At 43.9% G+C, this 24,563-nt stretch overlaps 1 protein-coding gene across 1 annotated transcript in view; it reads right to left on the reverse strand.

The window, feature by feature from the left end:
• Window positions 1-14,015: 14,015 nt before the first annotated feature.
• The window catches only part of OTOA (otoancorin), a 67,699-nt gene continuing 57,151 nt past the window's right edge, over window positions 14,016-24,563 (reverse strand). Inside the window, 5 exon segments of the mRNA XM_077141562.1 lie at window positions 14,016-14,643; window positions 16,732-16,927; window positions 19,973-20,070; window positions 20,589-20,725; window positions 20,970-21,112. Coding sequence (XP_076997677.1) covers window positions 14,573-14,643; window positions 16,732-16,927; window positions 19,973-20,070; window positions 20,589-20,725; window positions 20,970-21,112 — 645 coding nt within the window. The 3' untranslated portion in view covers window positions 14,016-14,572.

Consider the following 24,563-nt stretch of genomic DNA (forward strand, 5'->3'; position numbering starts at 1 on the left):
GGGAGCTCCTAGGAGAATCTCAAAGAGGTTGATTGTTATGCTCTGAAGTTTCAGAAGGAGCCCATATGATCAGGAGACGCAAACCAGGTATATCAACACACTAACACACTGTTGAAAGAGGAAAAACCAGCAGCGTTTCAAAAGGAAGCCACAGATGGAAAGTCACGGGACAATCCCTTCTAACCACAGGTCAGCATTGGATTTAGCTACTTCTCTCCTTTTCGAGGGAGAGGAGCAGCAGAGACTCACCCATTCTCTAGACAGTCGCCCGAGAGTTGGAGTAAAATATAAGGAGGGAAAAAATCACAAATAAGAGAAGTGTCACCCTTATTTGTAAAAGTTATCGTCAAAAGTCTGTGATTTTAAAAGCACACTTTAGTAAATTTGTATGGCATTTCCTGCGCCATTTGTGGAGTGTTGGTGTCTCCTTAGTAGATCCGATTTCCTATGCAATATATAATGACTTCTTGAACACACAATAGCTTTTCATTCCTCTATTCAATGAATATTTATTGAACACCTACTATTTATCAGACACTGTTCCAGGTTCTGAAATACAGCTATGAGCTAAACAGACAAAAATCCATGCCTCATAAAGCTTCCATTCTGGGGTGAGAGTAGGGAGACAGGCAATGAATAAGTTAGCACAATGCTATTTCTGAAATGCTACAGAAAAGAAAAACAGGAGATACCAGGAATGTCTTTTGTATGGGGTGGCCAGGGAAGGATTTGCCAAGAACGTGACATATGAGCAAAGACCTAAAGGCGATAACGTAGCAAACCATGAGGGAAGCTGGTGGAAGCGCTTTTCAGGCAGTGGGAACAGCCTGTGTGAAGCCCTGAGGCTTTTGTCTGGTCTGTGGGAGGCACAGCCAGAGGCTGGCGCGGCTGGAGGAAGAAGAGGTGAGCTGGGAGAATTCAGGAGTGCAGGACAGGGTGTCGGTCCTCAGAAGCGATTTTAAAAACTTTAGCTTTGACTCTGAGTAACATGGGAAACCATCAAGAGATGGTTTTGAGCAAAGGGATATCAAAATGTGACTGTTTTCCTGAAGTGATATCCCATCATTTTTACTGTATCCTACTCATTAAAAGCAAATCAGTAGGTCCAACCCACACTCAAGAGGAGGTAGTGACATGAGGATGTGCTGCTCTGAGGCAGGGATCTTTAGGGACCATCTTAGAAGCCATCATTAGTACTTTTGTGGGAATGGGTTCTTTGAGGGGACTCAGATCTAGAGAAATAAGATGCACATACAACGTCCCCAGGAATGACAGAAACACCGATGAGGCACTGGTTTTCCTCTGCCATGAGACTGGGGGTTCCTCATAGACTGGTTTCGTCCACGTGATGCCAGATCAATTTAAGAATCACACCCGAGTCTGTGACTACATGTTCAGTGCCCAGCCATTCCCAAGCCAGAGCCAGAGGGAAGAGGTTCTCATTTCATTATATCAGTGACAACTTGAAATAGGGGAGTGTGAACTGACCTGATTTGGGCCATGCCAGGTAGACTATCACCTTTAATCAGAGGGATATTGAGGAAACTTCTTGGGGATTCACCTGGCAATCTTTGGGGAATGCATTCTCTAATACTGTAGGTTTTAAATGGATCAGTCAGGGCCCAGCAGGAAATGAATGACACACTCAAATGGGATAGTTGAGAACAGTTAAATAAAGAGACTATTTACAGAGATGTGTAAGGGTCAAGAGAAAACAAGGGTTGGGAGTATCCTCAGACAACCAGTAGCCAAGAGCCATCACCACCCAAGCCTAAAGGGCAGGAGGAAAGAGAGGCCCCTGGATCCTAGAGAGCGGTAAGAAAGAGCCACCCAACAGGAGCTGTGGCCTTGAAAGAAGAAAGGAGTCAGGGAGGAAGCCAAGACAATAAATATCCCAACCCCTCTCTTCTCCAGCCTTCCAATTTCCAAACTCCTCTTGGGACCCCATCACAGACCCCAACTGGAAGTCCGAGTCAAGGGACCTAACCCAGCTCCCAGAGCCTGAACAGAGTTGAAGAGTGGAGAGCAGATCTAGAGACGTAAATGGAAACCATCCAATACATAAACAAAAAGCCAGGCAGCTTGGTAAGAGTTTTTAAAAAGCCCAGAAGTCATCAAAATTCTCCAAGAAGGGCGGGCCATGGTGGCTCAGCAGGCAAGAATACTCGTCTGCCATGCCAGAGGACCCAGGTTCAATTCCCGGTGCCTGCCCATGTAAAGAAAAGAAAAAAAAATTTTTTTTTAAATTCTCCAAGGAATTAGCAAGTACAGTAGGCTCGAAGAAGCTGGCATTCAAACCAGCCTGGATAGACACAGAATAACTCTTTAAATGAAAGTATTCTCCGGTAGAGAAAGGCGGTCCCTAGCAGTGTGCTTAGAAGGATTGAAGTCCCCACCCTCCGTGAATTCCTTCCCTTCATCCTGCTGTATCTGCCGAGAGGGAATTCCCCAGAGCCTGGACTAAAGCAAGCACTGGCGTCATTAGAAGAAGTTCCTACAATCCAAGACTAGAAGCATTACCAAGAAATACAGTGCCAAGCATTTTAAAAGGGGGTTTTGAGCATGCCACAAGGATTCTGCAAGAGTGGCCGGCCTTGGAGCAGAAGTGGGAGTTGGAGACGCTTAATAATGTTTTCCAGGCTCAGCATCATTATACATAATCTCCAAGTTTCCGTTCTTCCATTTCTACAGCTGAGCACTTAACGAGACGGGGGCGGATGTTTGATTATGGGGGTACTCACGGATGTTAAATTTCTGGCCATAGACCAGGAAGGAGAAAAGAAACCTGTATATGTGCAGAGACCAGAGAGGGCTTTGCAGCAGGTCATTTGACTTAGTGCTGCTGAATGCCACTCATAAAATCAGGCTTGCTGAGGGCAGGTTGCTGTGTGAGCAAATTCAGACTGTGCAAAAGAACTAAAGTTCCCTCCCCTGCACCCCAAAGTTCTTACCATCTGTAATGCTAAATCAGAATGAAGAAAAGCAGCAAGTGATACTGGCTACCTCGGGGAACAGGAACCACAAACCCAGTTGGACCTGCAGGCCAGCTCGCTTCCAGTGGTGGGTACCTGGAGTCATTCACGTATGACCCAGTCCCCTGAGACCAAATTCCCCACAAGGAAAGCGCCAGGAAGGTGAGAGGAGCCAATCTCCTATTTCTAATGAGAAGCATCTCCTGAACAAGCCCAGGGCTTGAGGCAAAAAAAAAAAAAAAAGCCTGGCACACTATTTTGCTATTTTGTCAACTGTGTGAAGAAAGATTTCCAAAGCAGGATCAATATAATCCATCAGATGCTGAAGTGGGAGGCTCCAATACATCTGGCTAGATTTAGTGAGATGCTTAGTGCTATTAGGGACCCTGTAAAGCAGAGATGCCCACACTCTCTTCTGGTTACAAAGAAAATGGGCACTTTGTGATCAGCTGCACCCACAATAAAATAAAATTTAAGACTGTAGGCATCCAAAAACTAATGAAAACAAACAGGGGAGAGAAGCCAACCCAATCAGTTATAAGTATCACAAATTCCAACCCAAATCTGGCCCAGGGTTTGGCTTAATCCAGGGTTCCAAAAACCTTTACGAGGACCTGGTTTTCCTCACACTCCTTCTTAACTCATTCTTCTCAAACTAAACCGTTTCTTAATTCCATGCCTTCATACAGCCTCTGCTCTCACTGTTGCAAGATGGCTGGCAGTTCATATCCAGAAGAAAAGCAAGGGTCTCTCTCTCTAACAGCTGAATACAAATCCAGGGCCTCCTTATCCTTGGCCCGTTCCTGAGCCAGTCACTAGGGCATGGGGAATGGAATGGTGAAATGGTTGAAGTGAATCAGAGCCCATGGCTGGAGCTGAAGCTAAATCCACCTAAATCCACCTGTGTGAGAGTCCCAGAGGTGTATTTCTCCAAAGGAAGTTCATAGTCTGGTGGAGAAGAAGGAATTGATGCCAAATCACTGTAAATACCAAGTGTTTTCTACCTAGGCAAAAGAAAAACACCAGGATTCCCTCTTGTAAGAAACAAAAGACACCCGAGAGAGGGACTGAATCTAACAGGATGCCCACCCAAAGAAACTCCTTCCACAGTGGAGGTCAGAGGCAGGGTTGTGCTTTCCAGGCTAGCCTTAAATTCCAGTGCTAATATATAGTAACCAAAGACGGCTGGCTGTCTCTCAGACACTCATGTACATCAGTCATTTTGCCTGCCCTTTTCTGCATATTCATTTTCTAATGCTGCAAATCAAATGGCTAGAAATTTAGCAGCATAAAACAAAACAAATGTATTATCTGATAGTTCTGTAGGTCAGATGTCCAAGGACTGGATTTTCTGCCCAGGGTCTCACAGAGCTGAAATCAAAGTGTCAGCCAGGGCTACAATCTCATTTAAGATTCAAGCTCCTGTATGAGACCAAAGGCAGAGATGTTTATCGTGTCTAGAACTGAGATTTTCTGAATCTAACTCAACCTGTCTAGATAGCTCATTTTAAACAACCCAAACATATGGAGACCAGAACAGGAACAAAGTCTTAAAATTCTGTATAGATTAATGTAATACCTGGAGACATCCCAGACTATGGTGGGTTGATAATTAGAAAGTACAGGTAAGTCCCTTGAGGGACTGGAGAAAAAATATGCAACAGCTCAAATTTCCCATCTGGGAAACCCATGGTGATCTCTCAAGCATTAGGAAGGCCCAAGAAAATAGGCCCTTGATTTTGAGGCTTGCCCTCATGAAACTTATTTCTGTAATGGAGAAGCTAAGACTAACTATAATTAAGCCCAAGAGTTGCTTCCAGGAAACCTCTTTTGTTGCTCAAATGTGGCCTCTCTCTCTCTCTCTCTCTCTCTGTCTAAGCCCAACTCTGCAAGGAAAATCATTATCCTTGCCCTACAGAGGACCTGATATTCAGGGGTGGAAGTCTTCCTGACAACGTGGGACATGATTCCCAAGGATGAGCTTGGCCTTGGCACCATGGGATCAATAATGTCTCCCAGACCAAGGGGGGAAAAGAAAGGTAAGAAAACAAGATGGCAGTGGCTAAGAGAGTTCAAACAGAGTCAAGAAGCTATTCTGGAGATTACTGTTAGGAAAACTTCAGCTAGATATTGCTAATTGCCACAATCCCAACCAACATCATGCCTAGTAACCCTAAAGAACACTTAGGGCTCTAACTGAGACTCTATGAAAGTTTCATGCACTAAGTTTGCTTTGCTGAAACCCATTACATCCAGAGAGTTCCTAGCTAGATAAACCCTGAATCCCTGAGGGCCAGCCTCTCCTAGAACATCAACTAATTTCATCTCCCTATCCTATATTATTGACACCCCTTTTCAACATGGAAATGTTAGAAAGGGCTTAGCCCAAAGATCTTTATAGAGTGGGAGAAGGATCAAAGGAGGAGGAGGAATTTTAGCAGAGAAGACAAGATTTAACAAATGAGTATAACTGCCACATCATTATATTGATATTTCTTTTAGCCTCCAGCATTTTGGAGCAGCTAGAAGGAAAAACCTGAAACTGTGGAATGGTAACCCATACCAAGCTATGAAATCTGTTCTGTAGCTACTTGCTGGAGCATGCTTTGAAAATTATTCCTTTTTCTTTTTCTTTTTGTTTTCTTTTTTTTTTTTTTGTATTTATATTATATTTCACAATAAAAAAATACAGACTCGGTTTCTCTTACAAGATCTCTGGTTGCTGGCAGAATTCAGTTTCTTGCAATATGACTGAGGTCCATTTTCTTGCTGTTTTTAGCCAGAGACCACACTCAGGTCCTTGCCCATGACCTTCTCACACTTTAAATATCTCTGACTTTTAAGGGCTCATCTGACCCAGATAATGTCTATTGTAATTATCTTAAAGTCTACTGATCGGTGACCTAATCTGGGGAGTGATGTTCCATCACATCACAGGTCTGCCTGTAGCCAAGTAGAAGAGATTACACAAGGCATGCATACTAAGGAAAAGAAATCTTGGGGTCATCTTAGAATTCTAACTACCACATTCTGGTAACTTAACTCTTCTGGAATCAGCCCTTCATTGCTCAGTCAACACGATTTGAGGTAGGATTCAGAGTCGGCCCCTGACTTAGGCTTGGCCAATTGTACCCCCATCGCCCTGGCCACAGCGCTAGATCAGAGATGGGTGCCCTCTTTTGGGAGACCCAATCAGAGCAAATCCAGGGACTTTTGATGAAGTGAGCAGGAAAAATCAATTTCAGTCTCTCTTTGTTGATGATGAAATTTCAAGATATAAGCCTAAAGCTGATGGTGGCTACAGCAAAAAGAGAGCCTGCCTATACTGGTTTGAAATTGTTATGCACCCCAGAAAAACCATGTTCTTTTAATCCAATCTTGTGGGGGGATATCTATTGCTAGGTGGGACCTTTGAATTAGGTTATTTCCGTGGAGATGTCACCTGCCCAATCAAGGTGGGTCTTAATTCTTCTAATGGAGCCCTGTATGAAGAGAATAAAAGCAGAAACAGAGAGAGCTCAGAGCTGACACAGATGGCAGAGAAATGAAACCAAGACACAGATGTCTGGAGATGCAGAAGGAGTTGAGAGAACCATTTGAACCCAGAGAACAGGAGAGAAGGACAGTATATGTCTCCATGTGCTTTCTCATGTGACAGAGAAAACCCAGGCCTGATCAGCGTTCCTTGAGAGAAGGTATTCTCTTCTTGGTGCATTAATTTGGGCATTTTCATGGCCTTAGAATTGTAACTTATAACTTAATAAATTCCCTTTATAAAAGCCAGTCCATTTCTGGTATATTGCAATCTGGCAGCGTTAACAAACCAAAACACTGCCTACGAAGGAAGCCAGTTCCAAAAAATTTAGAGTCATACGGTAGTAAGAGGGAGAGTGAATTCTGGGGATATTGTGTGAGCTCTTGGATCCAGCCAAGCCTGAATCCCAGATCTATCTATTTCTGCTCATGGCAGCTGTGTGAGCCAAGAGAGTCCTCATATAACACCTATGCTAGTCTGGCAGCTGCCGTGCCTGGGCTGCGGTGGAGGAGGAGGTCTCAGCAGCACAGAATCAAGGACCAAAATATCTCCCCATATCTGGGAAACAAAATCCCAAATCTGATCTTGTAAGACAATGTTGGTCAAACTTAATTTAAGGATCCCTTTCCAAGGAGGCAACAACATGGAAACTAAAAGAAGTTAGACAACATGTAGAGAATATGACAGAAACAAGAGAAATTTCATTCACTGCTATTGCTTTTCCTAGGTGGACTTTTTATCTGAGAAAGAGAGCTATTGTAAAGAGCAAGACCCAGGATTCTACCTCCTCCTATTTTCATTCCATTCATAGTAAAATACAAGACCACAAGGCTCTGCCTGATCTGGCCCCCATCAGCTTTCCAACTTCATCTCCTACTCCTCTCCCTACCCCAATCCCACGCCTGGGTCCTAGCCACCTGTTTGCCTTGCAGGTCCTCAAACATCCTAAGCTTGGATTCCACCTCTGGGATTTTGTACTTGTTTGTCCTTCTGCCTTGAATGCTCTTCCCCAGATATCTGCATGGCTCTCTCCCTCGCTTCCTTCAAGTATTTGCTCAAACATCATCTCATTGAGGTCTTACATGATGACATGATTTTTATAGTTCTCCCCATCATCACCAGAAGCCCCCAATTCTTCCTACCAAATTTATATTTCTCATAGTATATTTCATTGTCTGACATGCAAGTGTGTATTTATTGTCCATCTCCCCCATCCCATGGCAGAAGGTAAGCATCATGAGGGCAGGGTAACGCCTAGTAGAAGGCCTGGAAAAAAGTAGTTTCTCAATAAATGTAAGTTGAATGAATATATTCTGATCATACTCCCCCTACCCCAGTTTAGAGGTGACATTTCCTAACATTTTCCTGATTGAAGGTTCTACTGAGTGGAGTGTGTGGAAAGGGAAGTGAGCTGACACATTTATCAAACATTTAATGAAGACTAGCCATGACCCAGCCTATGAGATCTGCAGGCAGTAAGAATGCAGCAGTAAAGAAGACAGGTAAGTTTCCTTTCCACAAGGAGCTTCCATTCTCGAGGGGATATATGCTGGTGAGTAGTCGTGTCCATTTCTCAAATCCTAAACCCTTCCTAATATGACAGGCCCTGGAGCTGGTCTGGGCACCAAAAAGAATCCAAGAGCTGCTCATCAGAGTCTCAACTTCTGCTTCTTAAGATGCCAGGGAAAGTCGCAGAGTTGTACGGTGGAGAGAGGTGTCTCAGTGTGCCAGGCATGACAAGGATCAGGTGAAATTGAAGAGGGAGCATAGCTAAGGGCCAGACTTACTGACCCCAGCCACTGCAAAGGGTCTTCCAGTTCCCAGCATTAGCAAAGGAAGTGACCTGGGGGAGAAGCCTCCCAACGATGGTTATCCCCTAGCGATGGGGCCAATGTGCCTATTTCATGTGCTATAACTTGTCCTGAAACCACTTCTGGGAGACTCGCAGTAGCAGGGCTCTGACTGCACCAGAGAATGCAGCTAAGTGATAAGTCAGAGGAAATCATTGTTGGAACAGTGAGTGTTCCAAAAAAGGAATTTGGTAAGTCATTAGATACAAAGTCTTCCATGGCGAAGAAAGTGGGATAACTAAGTTATGAGCATAAACTATATCCGCAGCTCTCCTTTGGTACCTGATTACTATGACCCTGGTCTTGGGGTAGGAAACAAGTGGGTGCAGGACAGAAGGTAGAGCCATCATCAGGTGTCAGTAGCATAGCACTCTGGAGGCAGAAGAGCTTAATAAATGGGCATCATGTATTAAGTAAATTATGGAATGGGTGAGTCAAGGGATAAAATGTATTATCTTCTTATCAAGAATGAGACTAGCACTATCCATGAATGGGCAATAACAAATAACACCAAAGTCTCAATGGTTTTCCATAAAATGTATTTATTTCTCACTTATGAGTCTTCAGGTTGGCTTGCCTGAGCTCAGCTGGGTTCTGCTGAACTCAGCTTGACTCCCAGCTGCAGGCTGGGTTCAGGTCTGTTCCATGTGTCTCCTACCTGACACGCTCTTCTAGTAGCCAAGTGCAGGAACACAAGAGGCCAAGGCAAGTCATGCAAGCACATGTAAAACCCCCTCTGGCGGACCATGTCAAGTCTGCTCACATTCCAATGGCCAAAACCCAAACATAGTGAGATGGAGAAATAGATTCTACCTAATGAGAGCCACTACAAATTCACATGGCAGGAGGCTTGGGAGTCTAACTTAGTAAGTGGAGTAAGCAGAGCAGTTGGGACTAATCATCCAGTCCAGCCACCACCCACAGGCATGTACCAGGGAGTCTTGGAGACTGAAAGGAAGATCCCACTACCCTGCCCTCTGTACTTCATCAGCACACATCTAGTCTGGCTACCACAAAGCCAGGATGGAGGCGAAGGCAAATAAAACCTTCAATAGCCAATGAGCTGCAAATATCTCCAAGCATCAAACAAACCCATGCCCCTTTGTGAAATCAGTAATTGGGGCAGAGAAGACATAGAAGTATAAAATGAACTGCCTGTGATCAGCTGGTATTTCCCTGGAACTCTGAGTAACCCTGTGACACCTAAAACCCAGAAATGAAGTGCTGCAGCCCTGAAAGTTAGCATAGGTATACACAATATCAGTTAAAGTAACCAAAAAAGAGATCAGGCCTCTATTAGAGTTAAAAATGAAGCCAATCTAGCTGAGACTAAGGTAAATCAGAACACAGGGTGAAAGATGATTATGTAGGTACTCTAGATCCTCACCTACTGTATGAGACCAAAAGCAGAGAGGCTTATTATGTCTAGAACCGAAATTTTCTGTAACACACAATCTAAATTAACCTGGCTGGATATCTCATTTAAACAACCCAAACTCCTGAGTCCAGAACAGGAACTAGGCCTTGTAATTCTTTATAGCTTAACATAATATCAGGATACAGCTCAGACTATGGTGGGCTGATAATTAAGAAGTATTGGTAGAGTCCCTTGAAGAACTGAAGGAAAAAATAGAACTATTAAACTTTCCCATCTGGAATCCCCTGGTACCCTCTCAGCCTTTGGGACTCCCAAGAAAATAGGCCAAGCCTTTGATTTTGAGGTTTGCCCTTATGAAACTTATTTCTGTAGTGGAGAAGGTAAGACTACCCATAACAAAGCCTAAAAGGTTTGGTCCAGAAACCACTTTTATTGCTCAGATGTGACTTCTCTCTCTCTAAGCCCAACTCTGTAAGGAAAATCATTACGCTCCCCACCAAGTAGGACATGGCAATCCCTTCCAGACCAAAAGGAGGGAAAGAAGTGTAATAAAATAAGTGACCAACTACTTAAAATTAGGCCTAAGAGTCACCCCCAAGAGAACCTCTTTTGTTGCTCAGATGTGGCCTCTCTCTCCAAGCAACACAACAAGCAAACTCACTGTGCTCCCCCTCTCTACGTGGGACATGACTCCCAGGGGTTTGGACTTCCTGACAACGTGGGACAGAAATCCTAGAATGAGCTGGGACTCAGCATCAAGGGATTGAGAAAACCTTCTCAACCAAAAGGGGGAAGAGCAAAATGAGACAGAATAAAGTGTCAATGGCTGAGAGATTCCAAACAGAGTTGAGAGGTTATCCTGGAGGTTATTCTTACACATTAAGTAGATATCACCTTGTTAGTCAAGATGTAATGGAGAGGCTGGAGGGAACTGCCTGAAAATGTAGAGCTGTGTTCCAGTAGCCGTGTTTCTTGAAGATGACTGTATAATGATATAGCTTTTGCAATCTGACTGTGTGATTGTGAAAACCTTGTGTCTGATGCTCCTCTTATCTACCTTATCAACAGACAGTAAAACATATGGAATAAAAATAAATGATAGGGAGAACAAATGTTAAAATACATTTCGTAGATTGAAATGCTAGTGATCAATGAAAGGGAGGGGTAAGGGGTATGGTATGTATGAATTTTTTTCTGTTGTCTTTTATTTCTTTTTCTGAATTGATGCAAATGTTCCAAGAAATGATCATGATGATGAATATGCAACTATGTGATGATACTGTGAATTACTGATTATATATGTAAAACAGAATGATCATATGTTAAGAATTTCTGTTTGTTTGTTGTTGTTTTTTTAATTTTAAAAATTAATTTAAAAAGGAAAAAAAGATCAAAGGTGATGGTGGAGTTATACAGAGAAGACAGGATTTAATAAATAAATATGATTGCTGAATCATTTAAAAATAAATAAACAAATAAGTGGCCAAGAGAGATCAAACAGAGTCAAAAGGCTATACTGGAGGGGACTCTTACGCAAACTTCAGTTAGGTAGTGCTAATTGCCATGGTTTGCTAAACTCCAACCAACACCACTCCTGGAGTCTCTTGAGAACACCTGGGGCTCGAACTGAGACTCTATAAAAGTTTCATGCACTAAGTTTGCTTTCCTGGAACCTATAATTCCCAGAGAGTTCCCAGGTCAGATAAATCCTGAAACCCAGAGGGACCAGCCGCTCCAGAATTATCAGTTAATTACATTCCCCTATCCTTGAGAGTCCACACCCCTCCTCAACATGAATAAGTCAGAACAGGCATTGCCTAAAGATCCCTATAGATTAGCAGAAAGGTCAAAGGAGAAGACATCACAGAGACAATAGGATTTAACAAATGAGTATGACTGCTGAATCACTATATTGATATTCCTGCTAGTCTCCAGTGTTTTGGAGCAGCTAGAAGGAACAATCTGAAATAGTGGAACGATTGCGTATGATAAACTCTGGGATCTGTTCTGTAACACTCCTTGAAGTGTACTTTGAGAATTCTTTTTTCTCTCTTTGCCTTGTATATATGCTATATTTCATAACAAAAAAAAAATTTTTTTTAATGAACTGCCTGCGGTGGCTAGAGAGTCCCAGGAATTACTGGGTGTCTTTGAAGGACTTGTGGAAAGAGCACTCACTTCAAGCCACATACTTTGTAGACGGTCTAACTAGACCCTGGTTGGCCTGGAAATTCTTCAGTGCTTAAATTTTTATTACATGCATGCATTACGAGGACGGTGGGGAGAGGACAACACAGACGTTTCAAAGGCCTCCTCAGGAGGCAAGAGCCGGCAAGAATATTTAAGGGCGAAGAAAGCCTAATAATTCATATTAAATTGTTTACTGTGTTGTAACTCTCTTTCATGACAGCATTTCTTCAGTAAAACCAGGCAGAGAGCGAGAGAGTGGGGGAGGTAGGCTGGACCCCTGGGTACCAAAACTAGAGTGAATAACTGAATCATACGTCCCCTTGGAGGGCAGATTGAAGTTACCAGGAGATCCTAGCTGACACCAAGTCAGGCTGGTATCTGGGGTGGGCCTGAGGGTGGGGGTTCTATCGCAAGGATCTAACCGGAATGATAGTCAAAGTATCTAACAATCAACACGGCCCAGCTCCCTGACCGGTTAGAAGAGTCACCCACCAATCAGAGCCGGGACCAGGAAGAGACGGGAACCTGCAAACAAACAGTAAGGACCCCTGCAACCTGCTGGGGGCGCTGTAGAAGGTGAAGACTGGAAACGCGACAGGAGGTTGGCATTGCGAGGCGGATGGGAGCAGCACCAGCCGGTGCGACCTGCTGCTTTCCTCCACGCACAGGGCCGTGCACTCCAGGGCCCTGACACCCCAGGGGTCCTGCGGGGCAGAAGCCAGATTTGTCTTCCTGCCTGAGGCCATCGCCAATTATAGGTGCTGCGAGGCACGCGGGCCTCCACCTGGGGAGGTGGAGAAGGGAGTTCAGGTTCTCGCTCTGATCTAACTTGTTAGAGAAGTTTAACCGCTCCCCATCCAGGGAGCAGCAGAGTGTACAGAGAAAGAAGCCAAGGTTTAAATTCCTACCATCTGTGAGGCCTTAGACAATAGTTTCTTAGACTTGATAGTTTCTCGGGCTCAGTCCGCACTACTGGAAAATGGGAATCCTGGCTGTACCGACCCAGTCGGGTCGTCATGACCTTGAGACGAGCTAACAAGGCAGATGCGATAGTCAGAGCGGGATGAGTATCCAAGACGGGAGGAAAGCGCTGGGATTTAAATCAGGGACAGATGATCGGAAGGGAGGCAAGACGCAAAAAGCTACAAAACGGGGTCAGCGTGAACTCTTGACGCCCAGGAGAGGCGCTCTGCTCTCCTTCAGTCCCCCGGGATGGTGGAAAGGTCGGCCTGAAGAAGGAGCGCTGAGTGAGCTCCACGCCTCTCTGATGGGAAGCTGTGCAGACGCGCTGGACCCAGCCTTCCTCTCCGCGCACCAGGTCCGGCCGGGTCACCCGGAGCCAGGGACGTCGTTCACAAGGAGCTGAGTGATGTGTGCTGGAGAGGCAAAAGCAGCGGCCGCCTCCCCGCCAGGATGACAGAAAACCGAACTGGACACTGAATGACACTGTGGACCAGACCTCCCACACCCCAGCCTTTTAACTGTCTGTAATTAACCACTGCGACATCTGAAAATGCCACTCTGCACACACCTCCTGGTGCCGCTTTTCAAAATCCGCCCACCTCTTACGGAAAGGCACAGGATTTCTGCAATCTCAAGTGAGCCTTTCTTTCAGCTCCAGACGTGAGGTCTACTGCGGGTGTGTGGGGAAGTGGTGAACAAGGGAATGCAGGATATGCCAGCGGAGGGACACAGGGGCCCCGGAAGGCTGGCGAACCACTGAGGAAGGCCGTGGGAAGAGATTTGGGTTGTTGTCATTGAAGGAGGTGGCAGCCACCACTTTCCTGAGCTCTGACTTCCTGAGCCAAAGGCGTCCTAGAAATTTCCAGAAATAATTGCATCCCAGCCTCCGAAAAGGTTGGGCCAGCGGGCTGAAGTTAGCTCTGCTGTGGCATCATCAGATGGGTGACTAACTTACACCGTGTATTTTTTTTATTTCAACTTCCCCAAAGCCCAGAGCAACTTAAAACGAGAACAGTCAACACCTCCACCAAAAAAAAAAAAAAAGAGGGATATTTTGAAAGGTTAACTGATAACTCCACAGGCATTCATTTAGCTGACTCCTAAGGAAATGGAAGACAGCTGGAAAATGTATTTAAAAATTGATTTAATGTTGAGTCATGTTAAATGTTTTAATTTCCAAGCAATGCAATGCCCACCAAAACATCACTTATTCCCAGCAATCAGGCAGGAATATTGGCTTCTGATGAGGGATTCATTTATTTCAACTATGTTAAATATATAAGAAGGAGAAATCCAATGAGCCCGTACCTCCACAGAAGTGAAATAAGCCAGAGCACAAACCAGAGTCAGCCTTGGCTGAAATGTGCTTTTCCCTGCACCCACCTCTCTCCGGCACCTCTCTCTGGAGGGGACAGTAACTTGTGCATGAAGTCCTCACCCGTTGGCAGAAAATACCCTTCCCTCCAAGCCAGAAAAAAAAAAAAAAAAAAGAAGTCTGAAATGGGGCAGAGAAAGGTTCCTTGCTAGAGACAGGCAAATTTGACTTTTAAGATCATTTTTACTAATTATTTTCCCCCTTTGGTGCCTTTTAAAGTTCAAGACTTTGGGTCCCCCTGCCCTAGTTGAGGCTCTGGAACCGGGAAGGAGGTCTTCCGCTGGTGGGGACACTGGAAGGGTGCTGTGCTCACCACGGAGACTCGGGCATGAGAACCAGCAGAAGGCAGCGAAGCCAAAGACCCCAGGAGATGGGGGCTCCTATAACAAAACACAGGCGAGAGTGCACGTGAGGTCTGGGCAGCCCACAGAGACTGGGCACACCTGCCAGCTCCCCGAATCTTTCTTGGGACCACTCACTTGATCCCTCTGAACCTTGGTTTCCTCGTCTCTTAAACGGGAATAACGACCACAAACAGTGGAGTGGTGAAGACTGAATGAGACTGTGTGATCGGCGTGTACCAGATTTTCCTTACCCCTGGCAGCCACCCGCGAAGCTTGTTCAATGTGCAAATGCCAGGCGCCTCCCCCAGAGATTCTGAGCATGGGAATCTGAGATGAAGCATCACCCCAGGGCGATTTTGATAATTAAGCAAATAGAGGAAACAAGAGATTCAGGGCAGGTGGCCCACAGAAATGTTTCCCCCATATCACTCCCCCGCCCCAGCCTTGAGCTGAAAAGGGAAGGGTATCTAGAACCTTCCTTGGCTGAGAATCTGCAGTCAACACTTTTAAAAAGGGCTCTCATCACTTTCTGACAATGTGGCACAAGGGAAAACTGGTATCAGGGGATTTGGCAAATCCATCCAATTTATGAACACAGGTACCCTCCGGCCCAGCGATCACACTTTGAAGAGTTCAGTCCTACAGACACACTTGCACAGATGCAAACTGTACAAGGTCATTCGATGCAGCATTGTTTGTAACAGCGGAACAATAGAAGCAACTGAAATATCCATCCAGAGAGATCTGGTTAAATACCATTATAGGGTATCCATAAAACTGACAATTGCATAGCAACTATGTATGGAAATGGAAATGTCTCCAAGGTATATTGTTAGGTGAAAAATGCAAGGTGCAGGGCAAGGCGTATAATAAGCTTTTGTAGAAGCAGGGAGCTAATCTACATGTGATTTGCTTGTATATGCAAAGATCTCTGGACCAAAACACAGGAAGATGGTAATACTGGCTGCATCTGGGACAGGGAACTGGGGGGGAGGGGGGATGGCAGGGTTGTACAGGGGCTGGAGAGAGGTATTTCACTGGGTACTTTTTCAAACCTTTTATATTTTGAGCCATGGGCATATATTAAATATTTACACAAAATAGTCTTACTAATTATCAAAAAAATCATTTTAACTGCATGCATATTATACTTCAATAACAAGCTCCTTAAATATTAATCATCAATCAAAGATCATGGCTGGTGTTCGAAAGCGCCACCTCCAACCACTTGTGGGTATCCCCCCAATTCTCCATGGGAGGGCTCCCAGTCAGGAAAAGATTTTAGTTAAGCACCAAGTTCTCTCTCCCCTCTGAGTGACTAGGCATGCTGCTCCCTCTTCCTGCAGCACCCTCCACCAGCCGCTGTGTCCCTCGCTAAGTCCATTTTATCCTCATCTTGGGTCTCAGCATTGAAATCAGTTTCTTAAGAGGTTCCCATGACCACCCCCCCACCCCCATTTCCCGTGAGTCCTGCATCCAGTGCCCACCCTAATGCCATGTGCTTGCCTGATAACTCAAGGAGAACCAGAGCAACGTCCGACCTGCTCAGAGCTGTGCCCCCAGGGTCTAGGAGACCACCTCCAGGAGGTCGCCACCTTCCCCTGATGACCCGATCCTAAGTGGCCATGGCTCCCCTCTGTTTCCTTCCTCCCCTGGTCTTGTCAGTCTCGAAATCATTTACTTGATTGTGAGCTCTGAGAAGGCAGAGGTGCCTGTTCACTGTTGAATTCCCAGTCCCTAGCACAGGCTTAGTACAAAGTAGGTCCCCTATGACAAATAACCAATATTGATTGAATTAAAACTGCAGTGAGCAGGAGGGGAGGGTGCAAAGGAGCCACTGAAGTGAATTTAGTCCTCAGGGATTCTGATTCGAATGTTTCTGAATGGGGCCAAGGGAGTTGGCTTTTTTTTTTTTAAAGCTCCCCCAGGTGATTTTAAGAAGCAGCCAGAGTTGAGAACCATTTTGGAAGCCAGGTAGGGACTTGGGCTTTGTCTCTGTGTAAAGAATTCCCAAGGACTGTAAGAGTCCCCGCCCTGCAACCTTGGAACCTGCCCGCGCCAGGCCCGGCCGGGCGCACCGAGGGGCAGGAAAGGGTCTGGGGGTAAGGGGACGGCTCTGCTCACCTTTGGGAGAACCCGAATAAGGGGTTCGGGTGGGGCTGGCACTCAGGGGCGCGTCCAGCCAGGCGCGGGTTTTGGCGCCATCTAGCGCCCGCTGGAGGTGCTGCAGCTGCAACATGCTGAGCTGCCGACGCTGGGCGTCAGTCACCGCCGCGGCGTTCTCTGGGCCCAAGGAGGCGATCTGCTCCGCGGACAGCTCCTGCAGGAGGGAAGGGGGACAGGGCCCTCAGGAGCGACCCTCCCCGGGTTTCCTAAACCTCTACCAGGTGCCCAAGGCCGCACAGCTTTGCCATACCTCCGTGCTCCCCTTTAGTATTTTTCCTTAAAAATCAGCTCACTCCTTTCACTCACTGCTAAAGTAAATGATCTAAAATGGAAGTTTTTAAATGGAAATTTCCAAAAATCGAAAACCAGCATGACTTACCATAAGTAATCATTTAAAATCAGTCGAAAGAAATAAAACAGCATTGCTAAATTCTAGATTTGTGGCCCAACAAAGACCTGAATCTGAGACCTATTCTCTCTTTTTTAACAACTAAAAGAATAACAAAAACCCAAGGGACAGATTTAAAAAGTGTTACAGGGGTGTTTAGGACATTTTAGCACTAAAGTGAAATGTCCTCCTTGAAATAATCAGAAGTATTAAAGGAGAGTTGAAAAGGGAGACATTATTTTCTCCGTGTGATTTAATGTCGTTTAATGCAATGCAAGGTGCATCCCAATGCCTGTTAGTCATCTGAGGAAACACTGGTGTGAAGGGGAAAGCACACGCATAAAGGCCAAAGACCTGAATCTAAACCCTAGCTCTGCCACATGCTAGCTGTGTGGACTTGGGCAAGTTACAAAGCCTCTCTGGGCTTTTGGTCTAAATGGTGGGTGGCACCAAGAACCCATCTCCTGTGCCAACTCTGATCCTTTGGTATGACTGCCTGAACACTAGGCCAATGAGTCCTGTCAGGGCTTAATGGAGGAAGAGTGTGATGGCTGGCGATAACTTCAGGGACGTGGGAAGTGGGGGATTCTGCCATGCACCCCATGTCTTCAAAGACTTTGGCCAAGGTGTTTTCTGAAGTCCCCACTAGCTCAAAGGGCTGAGTGACTAGTTCCAGTGGGAAGAGATGAGATGGCAGGATTCTGCTTTTGTGGAGGGGCCTCTAAAGCCATCCCCAAGATTCTAGGAAAAGTGGTTAGGTACCTTCATCCCTTCCTCCTTCCTCATCGTCCTCTTCTCTCCTGACCAGGTAGAGGCTATGCTTTCCTGGAATCAGTCATTTCCATACTTAGAGCCCTTCCTTTCTCCCCTCCTCCAGGACGGAGTGAAGCTCCTGAATGTGGCAATGAGGCTGGTGAACTCTGGGCCCCGCCCACCCCTCCAGTCTCACTGCTCAGCTCTCTCTCATAGCACTCAAGGAGGAGAAAAAGACCAACAATATTTGCAGCCTCCCAGGAGGCAGCACCTCTGCCATGCACTTCCATCTGCCTGGAATGCTGTTCTTCTCCAACTGGCTAACCTGTTCTTCACAATGCAGTGCCACTTCCTACCCTCTCAACACACACACACACACGCACACCACATACACATACACATATACATACCCCACACACTTGTACAGGTGCTCTCCTGGCTTATATCTACCATTACATGTAAGAGCCTACATTATAACAATTATCTATTCTTCAGATGTTGCCGACTCATTATCCACAGGCCAGACTGAATCTATAGACCTACACTGTATTTTAAAAAGTAAATTCAAATTGGTTTATAACCAAAACAATATTGGTTTATAACAATTTAACTATCAAAATATTTCACATAAAAGTCAAGGTTCCTGACTGCTTCTTCTAAGAAAGAAAGATCCAGCAACGCTAGGCCCATGGTGTCATGCATTAATGTGCTATGAGAAGCAGCCGTCCCTTTTAGACAGGGCTCCTCAGTTCATACTAGTCCTTACCCAAGCCACATTTTTATGTCACCTTCCAGGTCCTGAAGACACTGTTCTAATCCCTTCACCAAAGCATCCTCAGAACCTAGCCAGGAGCCAGCCACAATGTGGTGGACAACAGGAATTTCTGGAATTGGTAACTAAATACTTGAACAAGGAAGCAGCTGCAGATTGCTTTCCAAATGACACCAGCATCGAGGACCAAGCTGTCTATCCCCTGCAGACTGTCCCAGAAGAGGAAGCAAGTATTTGCCCAAAGGCCTTGAGGGCTTACTTGTTCCCTCAAAGTAGCTACTGCGCCTGCCTTGTCTGGGAGCTCTCCAGGGTGCTGAAACGGTTCAGGGTCTGCTGTCTTGAAATTAACCAGTGATTAGGCATCGTGGGAGCTTGCCTAGCCTGGTTTCTAGGCCTCATCTAGTTGTAGTAGACATGTTCCCAAGTGACCCAGTAAACAAGGACCCAAAAGTCACTCCCTCCTTGTCAGAGTAGACTGTCCCCACCAAACTCTTAAAATCTTTGTACATGTACAGAAATCAAATACCTCTCATTGGATACCCTGCTTCCCAAACTTTAGCTGATAAAACCCCATCTTCTCCATTTTTCCATACAATTCATCTCTTTCTTATTGTGGTTTTCTTAATATTTGTCTTTAAATCAACTGAAAACTTTTTTATTTAAATTTGTTTTAAAAGGAAATGTTACATACAGAACGACAATCCCTCATCTGCAATCTGTGGTCCCAAAGATTTGAAAACTGAAAGTTGTCACCAAAGCTTAGGGAAAACTTATTTGCCAGAAAAACCTGACCTGAATTGATCTGTGACTATTTATAGTCTCTATTTATTCCAATTAGTGTGACTTGTTATAGACTTCTCCATGGAAATATTAATGTGTTTGCTTACAAGGTGCTTCCCTAGACACTGCTGGGGTGTTAAGTTACATACAGTATATGCACAGTGACCTTTCTAAAATCTGAAAAATTCTGAATTCTAGAACACATCCTTCCTAAAGGTTTTAGATAAGGGACTATGAACTTGTCACACCACCATAAATAGAAAACAGCACTACTTGCTATAAAGAGAACGCAACCATAGAAGCAAATGCAACCAAAATATACATTAAAACTTAAGGAAAGTTTCCCCTTAAACATCTAAAAGATGCATTTGTTGTTGGCACACAAATCTCCTATCAGCAGAAGCACGGACTGCAAGCCCCTGGAACCCAAGGCCTGTCACCTGGTTTCTGGTGTGATTTGAAATGGGGTCAAACTCACTTTTCTCCTTGAAGAACTGAGTACCTACTTTGAATATCTCATCAGGAAGGCATTTGACTGCTGATGGCTGGAAATATGGCATCAAATCTTTGTCAATCAGTCGGAGTTCTTCCTTAGTTAATCCAGCTGGAGAGAAAAAGGAACTATGAGGGTTTAGTTCATGCCATTGGAATGGTTCTTGTTTTATTAATGGTGCAGCATAATGTACGGATCTGTATGTTCTGTGCAAACATCATTCCTTACAAAAGGCCTTGAAAATAATACTGGGGGAAAAATTCTTTAACCAACTCAGAAAAAAAAAAACACACAGGTCTTATTGGCCCTGATTATCCTCCTATAATGAAATGTATGACAAGAAGAAGCTTCACTTTATACAATTTCAGATTGTGTACAGACCTATTGGTGGGCAATTAAATCACATTCTAAACCAATTGTTTCAAATTGTAGTGTTAAAAAGAATCATCAAAGGCGCTTCTTCAATAAGTAGATTTGCAGACTCTAATCTTAGCAACTACAAGTCACGAAATCTAGGTTCTACTGTAGCTCTACAATGTTCACTACATGTGGCCAAAGATTCTTTTCTCTTTTGTACCCTGATTCAAGGTTGGAAAGAAAGAGAAAGGCATGCACAGGATGCTCCTTACCTGCAATGGTCCCAAGTTCCTGCAAGATGGAGCTGGTCCACTCAGTGGGATCCCCAAATACGACTTCTGCCTTTCTCTTAAACTCAACCAAGACAGCTGTGTTGCAGAGCAGGGTTCCGATTCTGGCCACCACCACCCTTTTTAAGATGGAGAGATACAGTGTGAGCCCAGGGGACTTTCCAACCAAAAAAAAGACGTGCAGAAGGTGAGCTCAGTACCAAGAAAGGATCCAGCTAATCCCATTCCCTATTCTAACCCAGAAAGGTGGCAAAGCATGAGGAAGTGGAGAACATCTTGATGGATGGATGGATGGATAGACGGATGGATGGACAAATGAATGAATGAACCACTTCTTACTTTTCACACTAGTGTTTTGGTTACCTGAATTCTGAGATCTTTATAAGTGGGATTTCGGTGATGTTCATAGCACACAGGGTTGCACCAAGTCCTACTAGGTGAAAGCTCTTCAGATCTTGGATATTACAGCCTGAATCCTCCAGGAACCCTTGCAGAATGGATTTAGCCTATAAAAAAAGAGGAAAGATAGAAAATGATCTATCCAGGTATGGCCAAGACCTGAAGTGCTGTGGGGATAACAAAGCTATTGTATTAGCCTTCTGACTGACCTTTCCCCCTCCCCCTCTGCATGCACTCCTCACTCCAAACCATTCTGGCCACTGCATCCAAGTTAATGTCCCTAAGGTGCTGCTTCAACTGAGGACGTCCACTGCTCTATGAAGGCATCTTTAGGCAGTGAAGCTCTCATGTCTTTCGCTAACATTAAGCTTGTATCCTGCATCTGTCTGTGACTTATTTCCTTCGATCAATCATATGTATTCTGTGCAGTTTGAGCATTCAACTTCCTCTGCACTGGGATCCAACCTTTTCCAACATCTTTTTCCACAACTTTGTAGCAAGACCTTATCATTTTCTTCTTTCATTCCTTTGTTCAAATCAGCCCCTCCATCTGGGATGCCCTTCCTGCATTCCCACCTGTTAAAATCTACCTTTTAATTTTTTCAAATGTCACCTTCTTCATGAAGTCTTCCCTGCCCATCCCAGCCAATTAATTTATTAAATTAATTTGTTAATTTTATGAAATATTATTTAATGAATTTATTCCATTTTTAATTAGATAAATAAAATAATTTATTTTATTAAACAAAAATAAGTTTTTATTTATTTATTTTTTAATTTCCCTCTAAAGGCCTATGGAATATGTTTGTCCCTCACTCTTTAATTCCAAAGAGTAGTACTTAAAATGCTTTGGTGTTAAAAACCACACAAGCATCTCTGCAAAGAGCTTTGATTTAGGAGACTGATGTGTAGTGTCCCTGTAATTCTGACAGAGTGGCCATTCATTGTTCAAGAATTTCCCTGGGTGTTTTAGTTTCATTGCCAGCTCAAAAGAATATCATGCAATGGGTCAGCTTAAACAATGGGAATTTATCAGCTCATGGTTTTGAGGCTAAGAGAAAATCCAAATCAGGGTATCATCAAGTGATGCTTTCTTCCCAAAGACTAGCACTCTGGGTCTGGCTGCTGGTGATCCTTGGTCCTGGGCTCCTGTATCACATGACAATGCACATGACAGCCTCTCTTCCAGGTTCCATTGAATTTCATCTTCTTGTTTCCTTGGCTTTTTCTCTGTTTGAGTTTCATTCTGCTTATAGAGGTCTCCAATAACAGCATTAAGACCCATCCTAAGCCGTACCTTAATTGAAGTAACCTCATCAAAAAGTCTTACTTACAATGGGTTCACACCAACAGGAATGGATTAAGTTTAAGAACATATTTTTCTTAAATATGTTCTTAAACATATTTAAGAGAGGTACAGGCTCCAAAACACCACACTGGGAACCACCCTCCTGCACTCTTACTTCAGGTGGTTCAGCTGGAGCTAACTGTATCCTGAGTTCCAGGAGCAATGATGGGATCCAGGTATGGACAATCAAATCATCATTTAGCCTAGCTGGAGTGACTGGTTCTGGTTTGGGCATGTGATCCAATTAGAAACAATCAGGACTTTGGCTGAAGCAATTAGGAGAGCAATTCTTTACACTGGACTTAAACTTGTAAGGATATATACCTAGATCTATTTCACACCACCATACAGAGAGAGCTTGCCTCTTAACTAAGCCAACACAAAGGAAAGCAGTATCAAAAATAATGGTGAGACTCTAATTACACCATCTGAGGCCACTGTGCTCATTATCCTAAATCCTGCCCATATTTTCTCTAATAAAGCTATCTAAATTACTGCAGTTCAGGGAGACAGATTTTGGGCCACTAGGCCCTCTGGTCTCCTACTACACACCTAGTAATAAACTCTCTCTTTGAAAAAATAAATAAATAAATAATAGTGAGAGATTTCTGATAAGATTGTTGAAGGCCCTGAATCCAGCAATACCTGAACTCTACAAGTGAACTTTTCAGTTACAGGAGTCAATAAACTCCTTTTCTTGATCAAACCAATTTCAGTTCGGTTTTTGCCATTTGTAACTAAATGAGCCACGACTAACACATTTAAGATTCATCTGACTTTCCTATGTTGCATTTGAGGAAGGATCTAAAACAATTCATTGGGGATGAGCTGTATAATAAGGTATGGATCCTTCAGAAGATTACAGGAAGATAAGAACTCATGAGGCAAAGACAGTGAGAAAACATCCAAGGATGAACAAGAGTGAAAGTCAGAGGGATACAGTGAATCTTCCCATCTCTCCTCAACATCAGTCCATCCCAATCACACAATAGAGATCATTACAGTATTGAAAGAAGGATAAAATTGGGAATGATTATGAAATGTTGCAGCGGGATTCTATTTTACATGTGTCTGCTGTCTTTCTATTCCTTAAGTCTGTTTAAATGCCACCTCTTCAGAGAAGACTACCCGATACCCCCTCAAGATGCTTCCCTCCTCACTATCTCCATAAGCATCTTGTCCATTTTCTGCTTATCACTTATCAGGATTTTGTTTTAATTTTTCACTTAGATCACTCATTTTTTACTCTACTCCTGAGAACAAGGACCATATCTAGCTATTTCATCATTATATGCCTAGCACAGAGCCTAATGCCTGTACACAGTACAAGTCAATAAGTAATATCTGGAAAAACGGAAGAATGAAATGAATGAGTGGGTAATCTATAGAAGTCATATGCAATGCATAGTCCTCTGAAATGGCATCATATTGCTGCCTCCCCATGATGGATTAGCTTCAGAGAGATTTCCCATGTTTCTGCAAATCAGATTGGTCAGAATCTTCATAAAGTTGCCCTCAACAATTACAAAGCTCACAGCCATTGTAGGGGAATTTCAGTAATACCACACTTTGACTTGATTGTCTTTGACCAAACAGGAATGTACATCCAAAATTATATTAGTTAACATTTATTGAATGCTTACCATGGGCCTGCACTGTTTTGACCACTTTACACTTACTGCCTCATTTAATATTCACAACAACCATTATGAGGTAAGGATTACTATTATCCCTATTTCACTGATGAAGAAACTGAAGCACAGAGAAGGTAAGTAACTTGGCCAAGATTACACAGCTAGTCAATGGTGCTTCTAAGATTAAAAATCAGGCAGTCTGACCCTAGAACTAGTACTACTAGACAGTGAAGAAGTTAGAGTATGGAGAAATAAATGAAGATTCAAGTTGGCTTTTGAATTTTTCTTATTAAGTCTTCACAATCAAGTTTCACTAGTTTGCTTTTAGCAATCTGTGCTGCCCTACTCTCAGACATGCGCATTTTAAAATGTAAGTGCAAAAATACAATTCAAATAAAATTATTTTGAAGATGTGGTATTAAATTGCCCTTGCCACTGGAATCTGAAAGATGCAAGCTCAGCCTGCATGATGATAAGTCAAAATGTATTTCCTTGAATGACTGGACCAGCATAAATATAATGATGCCAAGACAATTAATACCAACACTTCTAGGTGATATTAACCACTGAGAAATG

The sequence above is a fragment of the Tamandua tetradactyla genome, chromosome 23, assembly GCF_023851605.1.
Source record: "Tamandua tetradactyla isolate mTamTet1 chromosome 23, mTamTet1.pri, whole genome shotgun sequence".
In the NCBI taxonomy this organism is placed as follows: Eukaryota; Metazoa; Chordata; class Mammalia; order Pilosa; family Myrmecophagidae; genus Tamandua; species Tamandua tetradactyla.